General features: G+C 25.7%; 3 protein-coding genes across 3 annotated transcripts; 2 read left to right on the top strand and 1 right to left on the bottom strand.

The window, feature by feature from the left end:
- The first annotated feature begins 1,561 nt into the window (after window positions 1–1,561).
- Window positions 1,562–5,345, top strand: LOC128955719 (chymotrypsin-2-like). The gene is made up of 5 exons (XM_054301390.1): window positions 1,562–1,654; window positions 1,863–2,091; window positions 4,194–4,410; window positions 4,535–4,961; window positions 5,145–5,345. Exons 1-5 carry the CDS (start codon window positions 1,562–1,564, stop codon window positions 5,343–5,345), a joined length of 1,167 nt encoding a protein of 388 aa, XP_054157365.1.
- Window positions 5,346–5,853: 508 nt separating this feature from the next.
- Window positions 5,854–7,839, top strand: LOC128955718 (gastric triacylglycerol lipase-like). The gene is made up of 8 exons (XM_054301389.1): window positions 5,854–5,863; window positions 6,058–6,140; window positions 6,217–6,586; window positions 6,638–6,727; window positions 6,785–6,962; window positions 7,038–7,194; window positions 7,266–7,527; window positions 7,709–7,839. The coding sequence occupies exons 1-8, from the start codon at window positions 5,854–5,856 to the stop codon at window positions 7,837–7,839; spliced, it is 1,281 nt and encodes a 426-aa protein (XP_054157364.1).
- Window positions 7,840–8,068: 229 nt separating this feature from the next.
- On the bottom strand, window positions 8,069–8,926 carry LOC128955717 (arsenite methyltransferase-like). The gene has a single exon (XM_054301388.1). The coding sequence runs from the start codon at window positions 8,924–8,926 to the stop codon at window positions 8,069–8,071; it is 858 nt and encodes a 285-aa protein (XP_054157363.1).
- Window positions 8,927–15,326: the final 6,400 nt, after the last annotated feature.

Raw genomic sequence — 15,326 nt, 5'->3', positions numbered from 1 at the left:
TATATTAATATTATACAATACCTATAGATATGGTGATCCCATAGTATAATAATGATGTAAAATTTCTATAAAAATTTATTCATGAGAAATTTTCTCATGGAAATTTATTAGAAATTTCTATATGTCAATATCTAATAGAAATATCTAAAAATAGAAAACAATATTTGTAAATAAAACTATTTTAGTGATATTAAGTTTAGTTTAGTTTAACATTTATTTAATTTGCATAAAAAGTGAATCATTCAAACTATCTATTATTCTATATATTTATATATTAATACAGTATATAAAATTTTAAACAGTAATTTGGATATTCAATTAGTTTAATGTATGGTATCATCACAAACAACAACAACATTAACATAAAGGATAGCAAAGTTTATTGATTGCTTTATTTCATCAAAAATGTATTCAAATATATATGTTAATGACATTATATTATAACTTTTTTGAAAATAGTTGAAAACTGTTTTCATATACTTTACTGTATTATACAATACGGTAGTCAACAAATATATTGTCATGAATTAACTTATTTCAAATAAATTGATGTAAAAATTTTGTTTAAAAAAAATTATTTAAATTATCAAACAAATTGTATGAATTTAAGAGAAAAAACAACAAAATAAAATCTATTAAATAATTTAAGCAAACACTTTGCAAAGTTCTATTGTATTTAGATTTAGGATTAATTTACAATTAGTTTTTTATTACCAAATTATTTTTTTTGAAAGTGAACACCCTAACATAGTCAATATAAAACAATATATTACTTTATATATTATACTCGCATTTATAACTTATTTTATAATATAAACTACAATAGAAATAGAATTAATTATCAATACAAACATAATTTTAAAAAATTATAATTTTTTTACATTACTAAAAAGCATATAATTTATTTTTCACAAAAAATACATTAATTAATGGCATAATGATATTAAAAGACACTTATTTAATAATATAAAATGTATTGTATATGTTATTACTATTAAAATATACTATTCAAATTAATATAAACTAAATAATATATTTTATATGTAAGTGTTAGTCAAATAATACTGTATAGTTTTAATAATATTTTTAAATAATTATTTTACATTTCATAATTTGAAGTCTAATAATCTATTAATGCAGTTTTATTAAAAAAATTACAATTTGAACTAAAATATACTATACTATTATAATATGGAGTAGACATTGAAAAAGTAATGTTATTTTTTATCACTTTTACCACTAAAGTTACTATTAGTGACAAACATTTATCAAATATTTTTAAATACAGTGTAATATTTGTTACTTATACATTATTTAATCTATCATAAAAGCATGTAATTTTAGTTACACATTATTGTAGTAATATTTACAAATAATTTCAATCAATAGTTAGTAACATATTTCACGTCATATTACTGAAACTATTCATTTTTAATATAAAATTTAATTTGTAAATTTTATACAGTTTTATATAACTTATTTATGTTATTTATATACAGTATATATAATATTAATAAATATTAATGGCATATGAAAGGACAGTTTCATTTGTGTGTATGAAATGGTCACTACTGTCACTATGTTTGACATCGTTTATATCGGCAATATTTGTGGTCACACTATCGGTCATACGTTTCAAATCAAACAATACAGAGTTTGTATGTTTTTAACAAATTTTATTAATGAAAACAATAAAAACATTAATTTATAATATTTTAAATTCTATTATTAATTATACAATATTTTTGTTAACTTTAAACTAAATATTATTAAATTTTTTTAAAAAAAAAGTTTATTAAGTTTTATAAATAAATTGTTAAATATTATTTACATGTGATAAAAATTAACAATTTCTATTTAAGGAAATGGCAATGCTATTTGTAATAGCGGTTGGCTTAGTTAGCATATTAGTACAATTTGTTGGCCTATACGCCGGATATATGGAGCGGTATTGGTTGGCCACTATATACGGCACAGTGATGGCTGTCCTAACGTTTGTGGCGTTTATATCAAGTATTAAATCGCAGTATTGGGCCGTTTGGTACTTGAGTTCAGTTTTCTTTTTGTGCTCCAGTTTTGCCATAACTTTTGGTCAGATATTATTAAAAATAACTAAACCAGTGTTTTTTAATAATACATTTTAATTTTATTTAACTATTTAGTAATATTACAGTATAGTTACCTAGACAATTTTTTTTATTAACGATCATAAAATTTCATTAACATTAGACAGTATTAATTAATTTAATTATTTCATATTAAAAATGATAATCATTTATTTTTAAGTAGTTTTATAAATAATACTATTTAATTATATTAGTTTTATATAAATTATGTACATAAATTATAAAATACATCTAAAAAAATAGTGTTCATAAAACTTTAATATTATAAATTAAACTATTATACAGGTATATCATACTATTGATATATTGCATTTCGCAAAATATCATTTAATAATATTAATTTAATTTAGATTTTATGAATAATAATTATCTTAGTGTTTAATAAAAACATATTAATATTTATTACTATAAATATAATAATTTTTTGTTGTATATTTACAGTATAATTGAACTTAATTTCAAAATAATCTTATGATATAATAACTATAAATTAAATTAAATTGAATTATTTTGTTTTAATTTGATTTAATTAAGTGTTACTTTTGAAATATGTTAAATAGTTTTTGGAAATGATTTGATAACGAATTAAACAATAATAATAAATGATAAAAAAATAGATTAGCATATTTTAAAATATAATTTTAAATAATATTTAAAGAAAAATATATTAAAATTAATGTATAAAATAAACGACTATTTTTGCTTATTATTAACTAATTTATTGTTTAATTAATAAATAAAGTAATTGTCTCAATAGGTAGACAATTGATATATATATATAAACTATATAAATATAAATATATATATATATATATATATATATATATATATATTCCTTGATATTTATGAAGTTTAATGTATTTATTATATTTTGTGAATTAAGTCGATATTTTCTAAGAATATCTAATATAATTCAAACTTAAATGCATTTTTATGTATTCATATAAGAAATAAAAATTTTAACATTAAATATAATACATAAGTAAAACAAACATTTTTTGGTCTAAGATCACGAAAAACAATTTTATATTTAGGCTTGGTTCACATATTACGTTCGCACTTGAGGGGAGGGGGGTTAGCCAAAGCGAACTTTTGCGAACGAGGGGGAGGGGTAGAGACTTTAAGAACGTTCGCATTTAGATATTTTATTTCTTGTAGTGGGGGGTAGCGGTTAGGGACTTTCGAACGTAATTTTTTTCAATGACTACACGCAAAAAATTGCGAACATAGGGGAGGGAGGGGATCTAAATATTTTAAAAAGTGCGAACGTAATATGTGATCAACCCCTTATTATATTAAATATTAATGAGCTTATTAGTTGAATATCAAATAAAATTTTACTTAAATAAATAGTTGATTTAGTGATCACAATTTGTATTTATCTTTTTAAAATATTTATTTTCTCAATCTTTTAAAATAATTTGTATTGTATTTAAAACATATATATTGATATAATATCATTTTTACAATATCAATATGTTACATTAACTCATTTATACAGTTATAAATAAATATATCATTTATTTAATTATATCTTACAATTTAATAATTATTTTTAAATCATTACAAAAATTAAGATAATTTAAATAATCAATTTTAGTAATTAATTTTAAACTAAAAAAATATGTTTTAATTTTGATATTATTCTGAAACATAAGGTTACATAAAAGTAATTAAATAAATATATAAATTATTAAAACATGTATATAGTGTACATAATTATGTAAATCAATACTCTTCAAAATGCATGAGTACTATAAATATACTATTTTATAAACATTTTAAATAAAAAATATAATTATTGATATAAACAAATAAAAATATTAGAAATGTTATTAAATAAAATAATTATTTTTGTTTTTTCATTAAATTATAATTATTATTTTGTTTATAATCAAAATAATTTCTACGATGAAAACGATTATATAAATAGTGAACAATATTATGAACAACAATCATATGATTACTATAATAAATATTATGATAAACACATTAGTGATGATTATAATGATAATGATTACTATTATCCTAATCATCGTAAAGTTAAATCATATATTTTGGGTTTAGATTTTATATCGGATTGGTTTACAAGTATTCTCAATAAAATCAGTAGAGGTTTAGGTTTTTTAAGACCAAAATCAAGAATAATTGGCGGAGAAGTGGCAAACATTGAGGACTTTCCATATCAAGTATCCGTCAGAGATATACAAACTAATGATCACTATTGTGGCGGTACTATAGTTAGTAAGCGTCTAATAGTAACAGCCGCTCATTGTATGGATGGGTAAACATTTTTGTTTGAAATTATCAATTAGTTTTTAATTTTTTCATAATACTGTATTATAACATAATTATTATAATATATAATATAATAATTTTATATTAGTATAAATTATTTTTTAAAACAGAATCAAGAGTAAGATTAAAGACGGTAAGGTTGTGGTCACTGTCGGTACCAATGAAATATCGGGTGGAGTCAACTATAATGTGGACAAAGCTCACGGCATTATTATACATAACAATTATAACTCCAGCTCAATGGTCAACGATATAGCAATACTAATCGTGGACACCGACATCCAGTTTAATACTATGGTGCGCGCCATTGATCTGGAAGATAGAGCAATACCGACGGGCACACAATGTCTGGCCAGTGGTTGGGGTTATGACAAGTATCCGCCCGAAGGCTTTCCCAAATTGCTACAAAAATTAAGTCTAAAAGTAATGGATCACAAAGAGTGTAAAGAGTATTACGAGTTGTATGGAAATACCAACTGGTCAATTACCGAAAATCAACTTTGCACCAGTAAACCTAAAGGGACAGGTGTTTGTGGGGTACGTACCATAAGTTTGTTAGATATTATTATTATTATAAAGTTTATATAGTTTATGAATTTTGTATAATACATCCTAATTTATAAATTTACAATATATCTTCAATAATAAATACATATATTTTATTTTATTGATATTAATTATATAAAAAACACACACACATTGTATTGTTGTTAACAATAGGGTGATTCGGGCGGACCATTAGTTACCAATAATAGACAAATAGGTGTAGTTTCGTGGGGTATGGAAAACTGTGATTCAGAAGCGCCGGCAGTTTTTACAAAAATATCCGCTTATCGGCAATGGATTATTCAACACATGAGTTATAAAGTGTATTCACATTACAAACCAATGAATTTCTATGAACCATATTTTATCAAATAATATTTTTAATTTTATAAATCATATAAATGTATATAAATTATTTAAAAAAATATTAACCATAACTACTGTTTATGACTAATTGGCTAATTACAATTTTTAAAATAAAATTTCTAGAAAGTTTTTTTTTATAATATACTTTTATTAGAAATTTTAAATAAATAATTAAAATACATGTAATATCATAATACATGACAAACAATAATCAAATAAATAACATTAATATAAATTGAGCTTAAAATATAGTAGTTTTAGTAACATATATCAAAATAATAATTGTAAAATTCATAATACAATAAAAATATTTATTTTTTTAAAAATAAGTTTTATTATATTTTATTTAATTATTTGGTAATAAAAAATAGTCAATAAAAATTATATTTGAATTTTAAATTATTAAATAATTAAAAACCTCTATCATAACAATATGTCAATGACTTGTGTTTTATACTACTAGACATATGATAATTATAATAAATTTTATTTTTTAATGCATTAATTGTCTAACAATATGATGGACAGTTAATGATGTGTTTTTTCAATAACACAAAACATTATATTTAATTGTTAATTTGGTATTTACTAAAATTAAATAATTACATTTCAAATAAATACTATAAGTGCGTGTCATTTAATGATATGAACCGATATAATACTTGCAATAATAATAATAAATATTATCAGCAATTTATTTATGAAATTTCAAAATTTTTAGCATTACTTTTATTTGTGATAAACTCTACTCAATGCCAATCGTTTCGCTGGTATAGCGATGATCCAGATATCGATAGAAATGCGGTAATCGATACATGAATTTCATTCAAAAAATATGTTTTATTTGATATTGAAATTATAATTTTGAAAACAAAATTAGACTCAAATTATAAGCAGTCGTGGATTTATACCCGAAGCACATACTGTCATCACAAATGACGGATATATACTACAAGTGTTTCGTATTGTTAATCCGTATGCAAGGAATAGTAGTTTAAGACCAGTGTATATACAGCACGGATTGTTTGGCAGTTCTGATGATTTCCTGTTGAACGTACCGGGAGTTTTAGGTAATGATGGTGTTTATGTGGAAAATAATGGTATGGCCACCAATTGTAGTGGCCAGGATCCCGATGCGGTCGGTTCAACTGTGAGCTTTGTGTTGGCCGCTTGCGGTTACGATGTATGGCTGGGCAACAATCGCGGGAATAGGTATTCAAGTCGACACATCCTACTTGATCCAGACACAGGTGTGTTAATCTAAATAAATTTAATGTATTGTTAAATATATGTCCTCATAGACAACAGGTATTGGGCCTATACTGTCGATCATCTGAGCGCTTATGATGTGACGGCAGTTATCGCATATATCACGAGAGTCACGAATACAGGTTTTTTTTATTTGAAACAAACAGTACTATAAATATATACCTATTATTTATGTAAAGAGTCAATTGGATATATTGGACATTCTTTGGGCACATCTATGATGTTTCAATTGCTTTCTACACAACCAGAGTATACATCGATTATCAGACCATATATAGCGTTAGCACCGGTAGCCTATGTCGGCGCCATAGAGTCATTGATATTAAGAATCGGAGCATTATTTGAGAGATTTATAGGGTATATAAATATTAACAAAAATAACAAATTAATTAATAGTAAAACTTATATGAAAATTAAAAAAATCTTTTGAAGATCGACTTCGTTACCATTTTTTGTGGTTCCTTCGGCACGATTGGCCCGAATCGACAGATATTTTGGTCACTTTTTCTGTGGGAACTCCTTTTTAGATGATTTCTGTGAATTATTTATATTTTTGTTGTGTGGGTTTGACTTTCCCAATACTAATACTGTAATAACTCAACAAAAAAAAGTAAACCAAATAAAACAAATCTAATTAATTATTACTTAATCCCGATTCAGACCAGAATACCGGCTATAGTCGGGCACTTTCCGGACGGTACGTCCACTTTAATTCTTGCCCATTTAGCACAACGGGTCAACAATAAAAACTTTGCCTATTATGACTACGGTATCAGCGAAAACCAGAAACTTTATAGACAGCCGACACCACCGGTGTATAACTTATCTCAGATCACATCACGAAATATGATACTTATTACCGGTGTTAACGACTATTTGGCGGATCCAACGGATGTCGATCTATTGAGAGGTCAACTAACAGGTAATTTCTTATAAAACCGATACCAAAAACTTTTTTTTTGGATTTGTTGTTCACAATGTGTGCAAAGTTTTATTACATTTATTGATATATTAGTAATATTTTTTTTAAATATTTAATATAATAATTAATTAATTTGGTTTGTTTTGTTTATTATTTTTCAAACCCAACCCCTAAACACCAGTACCACTCTATGATGATTATGTAATACCGTACAGTCTATGGAATCACGCCGACTATCTGATCGGTATGAATGCCGGCAAATATATGAATTCACGTATCCTTACTTTGTTAGCCAACTTTCAGTCAAATTAGTGATAAGCAAACAATTTTTGTTTTTTAAAAATTATTAAATTTAATGTAATTATTTAAATATTTATAACTTTTACTATAATTATTTATACAATAAAATTATTTACAGTTTTTTGTTTGTGTGTGTATTTTTATGAAATAAATTTGTTAAATAATTAAAAACAAATAGTAAAATTATAAATATAGTTTTTAAGTATAAACATATAAAGTTTTAAAAATTATTTTTAAAAAATTATGGTTTTCTCGCTGTAATATTAGCAGATATGACATAGTCTTCGAGTCCCAAACCCGGCGCCCAATCTTTAATGAACTGTCGGCTCTCATCTTTAGGCGCTATTTTAATGTCCACAAAACCGGCACTTTTAAGATGTTTCTCCAGATCACTGATTAGTGACGCACCGGCCAAACATCCGGCCCATAGAGCCAGATCTCGACGAACATTATCGGGAATGTCAGTAGTGGTCACGAGATCCGAAATAGCGAGTCGACCGTTAGGTCGCAACACACGATATGCTTCGGTAAACGCTTTGGCTTTATTTGGCACCAAATTGATCACACAGTTTGATATAATCACATCAATCGTTTCTGTGTCGACCGGCATGTCCTCAATCTGACCCAAACGGAACTCTACATTTTGGTGACCACTTTTTAAGGCATTTGCTTGTGCTTTGTCTACCATTTCTTGTATCATATCGATACCAATCACTTGACCAGTTGGTCCTACAACACGAGCTACAATAAAAGAGTCGAAACCGGCACCCGAACCCATATCCAATACCGTATGTCCTGCTTTGATATTTGCCATTTGACTTGGATTACCGCATCCTAAACCCAGATTTGCACCGTTAGGTATATCGGCCAACTGTTCCTTAGTATAGCCTAATTTTTTGGCATAATTTGCATCAACATTGGCAGCAAAACAGGATCCATTGGCTCCGCAACGATCACCTGATACAGTCTTATCGCTGGTCACTACTTTGGCGTAGTGTTGGCGTACGACTTCATGGACATCATTTTCAGCCGAGGTGTGCAATTGCACCGTTGATTTACAGCATTGGTCTTTAAATGCTAAACTTATTTGGTTTGGCATTATTACAGAAAGAAATTATGAATATATTTATTGAAAAATATAACAAATAATTTTGTTTGAACTAAAAGTTTTACAATATACTAATTTACGATTTATATGAATATCTATACTATTCAGTCCACTATTTATATGATTTTTCCACAATAAGTAACATTTTATTACCAATTAATTTATCAAATTATTTTTTTTAATGTTTAGAAATCGGGTTTCAAAAAAACCTATCGATAAACCTTGGAAATGACGCGATTATTATAGACAAAAACAAAATGAATTTATTTATTTCATATTTGATATTAATCTTGGATTAACTTAAATGATAAATATGTATTGCAATTATGCATATTCTGTATATACAGTATATTTTTTCTATGGTTATATTGAGCACACTTATATTTTTTGTGCCCGTGCCAAATAATTTTATTGATAAACTCAAATATGGAAAACATCTAGATTTTTCACACATACACACACACACACACACACACACACATACACATACACATACACATACACTTGTAGACTTTAATATTACGGTACATATTACTTTATTGTATATAAAGCAAATATAATGATAATAAATATTAATAACATAATAACATTTATGTTTCCAATTGTTAATCTATCGTAAAATAATGTAAATGTTTGAACATTTATACAGTATAATTTTCTAGTAGATATACATTATAGGAAAATATAATTTATGACCAACAATCATTGATTATATATATATTTTAAAATAAATTATTGGTTATTAATGTTACAGTTTTAATAATTTATTATTTTTAAAAAATCTTTTCATTGCAATACCACTAAATACAGTTCATATATATATATAAATAATTAATTGTCGTGTGCTGTTTATTTGATTTAATTATTGATAAAAAATATATATTTTATATAACATTCATATCAATTATAATTTTGTATAACATTCATATCATTTGCGAGATTATACAGTATATGATACATTTGTAATAATAAATTACTTATAAATATAATTAACTAACAAACAAATTAATTAATATAACAATTTTTTTTATATAACATTTGTATCAGTAAATAAATTTATGATAAACAATAATATTTCAAATTGAACGAAATGTACTTTTTTAAAAATAAAAAATATAGACAGCAAAATATCGGTTACCAATAAATAGATATAATATATCTATAAAATTAGGGTCGATATGCACTACAAAAAAATAAGAAAAAAAATCCAATAATTAGATTAAAATTAAAACTTAATTAAATCTACTAAAGAAAACATGACTTCATTAATGGTGTGATTAACTGATTGTTTCATTTAGTTTATATTATACATACATTTGTTAGATTTTTCACACAATCTTTTACTCCAGACTCATATGATTCATGTTTTAGTATACACTCGAGACTATCAATTGGACACTAATAAGACATAAGAAAAAAACATTGAATTATAATAAATTAATAAATAGATAAATTGTATTAAAGATTAAAATCTGTGTAACACTTGACACATACCGTCACTGCACTCCTATACTTGACATCTGTGCCCACTTTCAGCTGTTTGGCCAACGATGCCATCAGAGACTGTAGCGAATACATAGACATACGGCTCACATAAGCCTTGCGATTGCCGGTCAGATCGTAGCTGTTGTTATTGTTGACCAACTTGTTATAGTTGACGGGTGTCGACAAGTTTTTGGACATAATATTCAATAAAAACAATTTGTTTCGATTGTTGACAAACCCGAAGCTCGTTTGCTCCAAGTCTTTGTGTCGACGACTGGTTAGTGGCAACAGAATAGGTCGTACTTTGTTTGTCAGGTCGTCGTCATCGGCGAGTTGTGGCACAAAATTTGAGTACAGATCGGTAACTGAACTCAAAAACCTGACAACCAATCGCTCGAAAACTTCTTCAATTGTAACGCCAACTGAGCCTAAATTATCGCTTAGAAAACCGTAGTATAGGCTCGATTGGAGGCCAGTAGTGTTCAGATTTGTGCCTAAATTTATATATGAGAAGCAAAAAATATAGTATAAATAAAATAATATACTGTATTCACAGTTTATTTAATTAAAACTAACGTATATTTTCAAAGGCCTGTAAGTTAGCACAAATGCGATTCATTTTGACTGTACTCTGATTCCAGAAAAATAAGGGATCTGCAGCTCCCGGGCCTAAAATAGAGTCAATATCAACACTAGAAATTGGTTTAGTTGAGCTAACACCACCACCACCACCACTACCACCACCGGCACTCAAAGCACCAGCCATTCCGCCAACCGATTGAAAAAACAAGGCCGCAAACGATGCAAACTGTGCCAGTGTTGTGGCAAAATTGCCGACTATTTCTCCTAAATTCCCAATTCCGGGAATACCTATACCGGGTATTCTAGCGATTAGATTTTGATTAATCGGTTTTAATGTACCAAAAGTTTTCATAAACAATTGTTGCAATTGTTGAGCCAGTTTTAGCACTTGTTGTAAATTCATAATCTGTGTAATAGGATTATTGCTGACTAATAATTTATTAATTTTATTAATGATGCCAATCATTTCAGCTACCGGTGCTCGCATTTCGTTTAATGTTTGTTGATTTATTTGTGACATAAGCTGAGCAACTGTACAATTTCAAAATCAAATAAATTAAGAAAACAAATATTATTTTAAATATAATTTTATATATACTGTGTGTATATATATTTAGCTACAAACCCGGCGCCGATAAAGTATTATTGTTATTATTAGTGCCATTAATAAAAGTTTGGACATTATTTAGAAATGTTGACAAAAATTTTATTTGCTTTTTCAATTGACCCAACAATTGTTGTTGTTGTTTGCCATCAATATTATCATCGCTTTTTGTGTTTGATTTTTTAACTAATTATTTAACAATTTATAATTCAATTTATTTATCATTCATATATTATTATCAATCACTTACCATTTACTGTTGCAATAATTATAAATAAAATAAGTATTGAATTAATTTTTATTGACATAATGTAATAATTATTTATAAATTACTGTAGTTTACAAAGTTTACATTATAATAAAACAATTCAATAAACAAAATTGTAACTTATATTTTTGTTTTTATAGTTAATGTACATATGTTTGAATCACGTTTTTATTTTGGACAACATTTATAAATAGATATTGTTTTTAGATTTGATAGCACATAATAAACAATTGTTTTTAAATAATAAACTAATTTATGATTTATTTTTTTATCTGATTTCCTGTTATTTAAATTATTTGTTTGCTAATCTTATAAATTATATTAAATACATTATAAATTTTAATATTAATTATGAAAAAAACATCGATCAATATTGAACAGACAATAATATATCATATAAAACATTAATTATTACATTTATATATTAAAATATATTTTTTTAAAAGATAAAAATAAATTAGCATTCATTGAATTATACTTATTATATAATATTTCAAATAATTATTAGATTTTTATTTAGTGTCGGAGTAGTGAGTCTTTACACTAAAAGATTTGGTTTCCAAAGCGGGCGGTCTATAAGGACTGTTAGCTTCAATACGGCAATACTTTTCGTACTTATCGGGTGTCAAACGACACCTCTTTTTCTTGTCCATCAATTGTCTATTATTGTTATCAGTATTATTGCATACTATAGTTTGCCAGTTATTTTGTAGCAATTTTAGTGATTGTTTATTGATTTATAGACAGAGAGAGAGAGAGAGAGAGAGAGAGAGAGAGAGAGAGAGAGAGAGAGAGAGAGAGAGAAATGCAAATTAGTAATATTGATTGTATGGCAATAATTAATATTAATTTTTAAAAAGATTTATAATTACAAAAATAATAGACAATAACAAACGTTAGCACAATTAATGAGCCAAATAGGAAACCAAGTATTATCAAAACTATTAGATTAGTACTATCAGTCATTATTTGATATTTATTAGAATATTATATTTTATATAAATATTTTGCTGTTATTTATTTTTAAAAAAATATTTTATAGTTTACCTAACTGGCTAATTATACTACAAATATTATATAATACAATATATATATATATATATTTATTTAAATTTTTTAATATAAATAACAACATATTTTGTTATTGCTCAAGATTTGTCAACAATACCAGTTATAACTATTGAAACTTAACTGACTAAACAATTATTATTTTTCAACAATAATCTAATAAAAATATATTAATTTAATAAGAAATAATGTCTTAATTTATTGTATATTTGTTGCATAATTTTCTCCATTTAAAATATTATGTCATAAATTATTTTATAAAAATATTATATAATTTGATAATTTATAATTTTTTTAAATGTTGCAAATAAATTGAATAAAATTTTTTATTTAGATTATTATTTATTATTATTTAATTATTATTATTATTTAGTTTATTTGTTTTTAATAAAACTTTATAGCATTTTTTATCATATTTGGGTAAGGTGATTAATATTTTACAATTGATGTTAATTTATTTTTTATTTTTTAATTCAATAAATTTTTCTGATAACAACATAATTAAAAATGATCAATAAATTTTTATTTTTAATTACAATTAAAAAATTGCTACATAAAAATATAAATTAATTAAGCTAAAATATAATTAATAATTAAAAATTGTATAAAATTTAAAAAATATATATAAATGCCATAAATACATATTATTGTTTATAAAATGAAATACATTAAACCCAAAACCAAACCGAAAATTAAAGTCAAAGTATAGTTAATTAGTAATAGTAGACATTATACAAAAATTAAAAGTATAGACAAACAATAAATAAAAATAACAATATATGTTTTCACAATTAAAATATATATATATATATAAATATTTAAAATAAAAATATTAACTAACATTATAGATCCTAATAATATTTTAGCTTAAAGATAATAAATATAAATTGTTATCATAAATTTTTTTCTATTGAGATCAATCATTGTACTTGGTCAATTAGTAAAATGCAGAGGCAGCGCACTAAAAAAATTTTCAACCAGATTAGTTTTTAAGTTGTTTAAAAAAATGTTTTTTTTTCTAAAATACTTACGTTATTTTGAATTTGAAGGCATAATTGGACCTGGGTATAATTTTGGTTACTGGCCAATGAACATCCAAGTGCATCCACTTGACACTGTATTGATTAGTATTGATATATAATGTATATATAGTTAATAGTTAGACCACATAAATAATATGTCTGTTCGTAACAATACATACTCTAATGGTTCTGAATGACTGACTGATGGAACTATCCTTCACATGTATGACCAGCGATGACATCATCGACTGAAGCGATTTGAGTGTCAAAATCTCAACGGAATCAACAGATTTAGACAAATGATATCGACTATTGTCGGCATTCATAACATTAGTGACCATCAATTTTCCGTCGACCATAAAACCGAATCCTTGATACTCAACACCATTTTTGGTCCAATTGGTAAACGGTATGACAGCTATACGATCAGTAGTAGTAGTAGTGTCGGCAATTGATTGATAGATTTCAGTGGTGGCGGGTCCGCCATTAGAAAAGGTGATTGATCCTAACAATATATTAAAAAGTGAAGCCAACAAATCGGGAATTGCGGTAATCAGAGACGTAATAAGTTCTGTCAGTCCTGAAAGAATCTGACGATTACCGACGTCTCCATTCATTTCGATCATATCGACAACTAATATTCATTTTGATTAGATTATTGGATTCAAAATTGTTTTAAAAAATTGTTGTAATTATCAAATAATAATAATAATAATAATAATAATAATAATAATAATAATATAGACATACGATTTAGCAATGAATGAAGTCTATCGCATAGTTGTTCCACACCGGCGGACATCTCTGTCTTATTAAGAGTATTGACACCATTTCGTTGGTTATCGCCAACAGCTGACACACTTTTGCCAACTGATTGCGAGAAGACTGTAAACGTTGCGGAAAATTGTTCAACAAATGAGTTGATGTCAGTCATGAGCGCCGGTACGTCGGTAGGCATAGGTTTGCGGACCAACGACACAGCACTGTTCGGTATGAGTGTACCAAACATGGACTGCAATCGACGGTGCAGTTGTTGTAACAGTTTCTGGAGTTCTGTATTTGTAGCCAATTGTGTGCTACTGTCTGTTGAGGTCAAAATTGTATCAATTTTCTCCATAATTGTTACCATTTCGGCGATCGGCTCTTTGATTCGTTTCAATGCAATTGGTATAAGACTTGGATTAGCCAATAGAGCCGATAAAACTATTTAAATTAAATGAAAATTTATTACTTTAAATAAAAACATAGAAAATATAAGAATAATTGTTTTACTCGGATTGGGTCGACTCGGGTTCCAAGTGTTCACAGTATTAGTGATTTGCGATTGAATTACTTTGAGAAATGTAGTCAAAAATTTAACAG

Source organism: Oppia nitens, unplaced genomic scaffold (assembly GCF_028296485.1).
Source record: "Oppia nitens isolate AA-2021 unplaced genomic scaffold, nextdenovo-longstitch-racon4-pilon3 scaffold2_pilon_pilon_pilon, whole genome shotgun sequence".
NCBI classification, from domain to species: domain Eukaryota; kingdom Metazoa; phylum Arthropoda; class Arachnida; order Sarcoptiformes; family Oppiidae; genus Oppia; species Oppia nitens.
This window is presented reverse-complemented; position numbering and strand designations above follow the sequence as displayed.

Bases quoted from the DNA above. Each gene is read 5' to 3' on its own strand.
- LOC128955719 (XM_054301390.1), top strand. From the start codon at position 1,562: ATGGTCACTACTGTCACTATGTTTGACATCGTTTATATCGGCAATATT. The intron at 2,092-4,193 runs GTCAGATATTAT...TTTTGGGTTTAG, and splicing joins CAGTTTTGCCATAACTTTTG to ATTTTATATCGGATTGGTTT. The intron at 4,411-4,534 runs GTAAACATTTTT...TTTTTAAAACAG, and splicing joins GCCGCTCATTGTATGGATGG to AATCAAGAGTAAGATTAAAG.
- LOC128955718 (XM_054301389.1), top strand. The intron at 6,963-7,037 runs GTATATAAATAT...AATCTTTTGAAG, and splicing joins TTATTTGAGAGATTTATAGG to ATCGACTTCGTTACCATTTT. The intron at 7,195-7,265 runs GTAATAACTCAA...ATCCCGATTCAG, and splicing joins ACTTTCCCAATACTAATACT to ACCAGAATACCGGCTATAGT.
- LOC128955717 (XM_054301388.1), bottom strand. From the start codon at position 8,926: ATGCCAAACCAAATAAGTTTAGCATTTAAAGACCAATGCTGTAAATCA.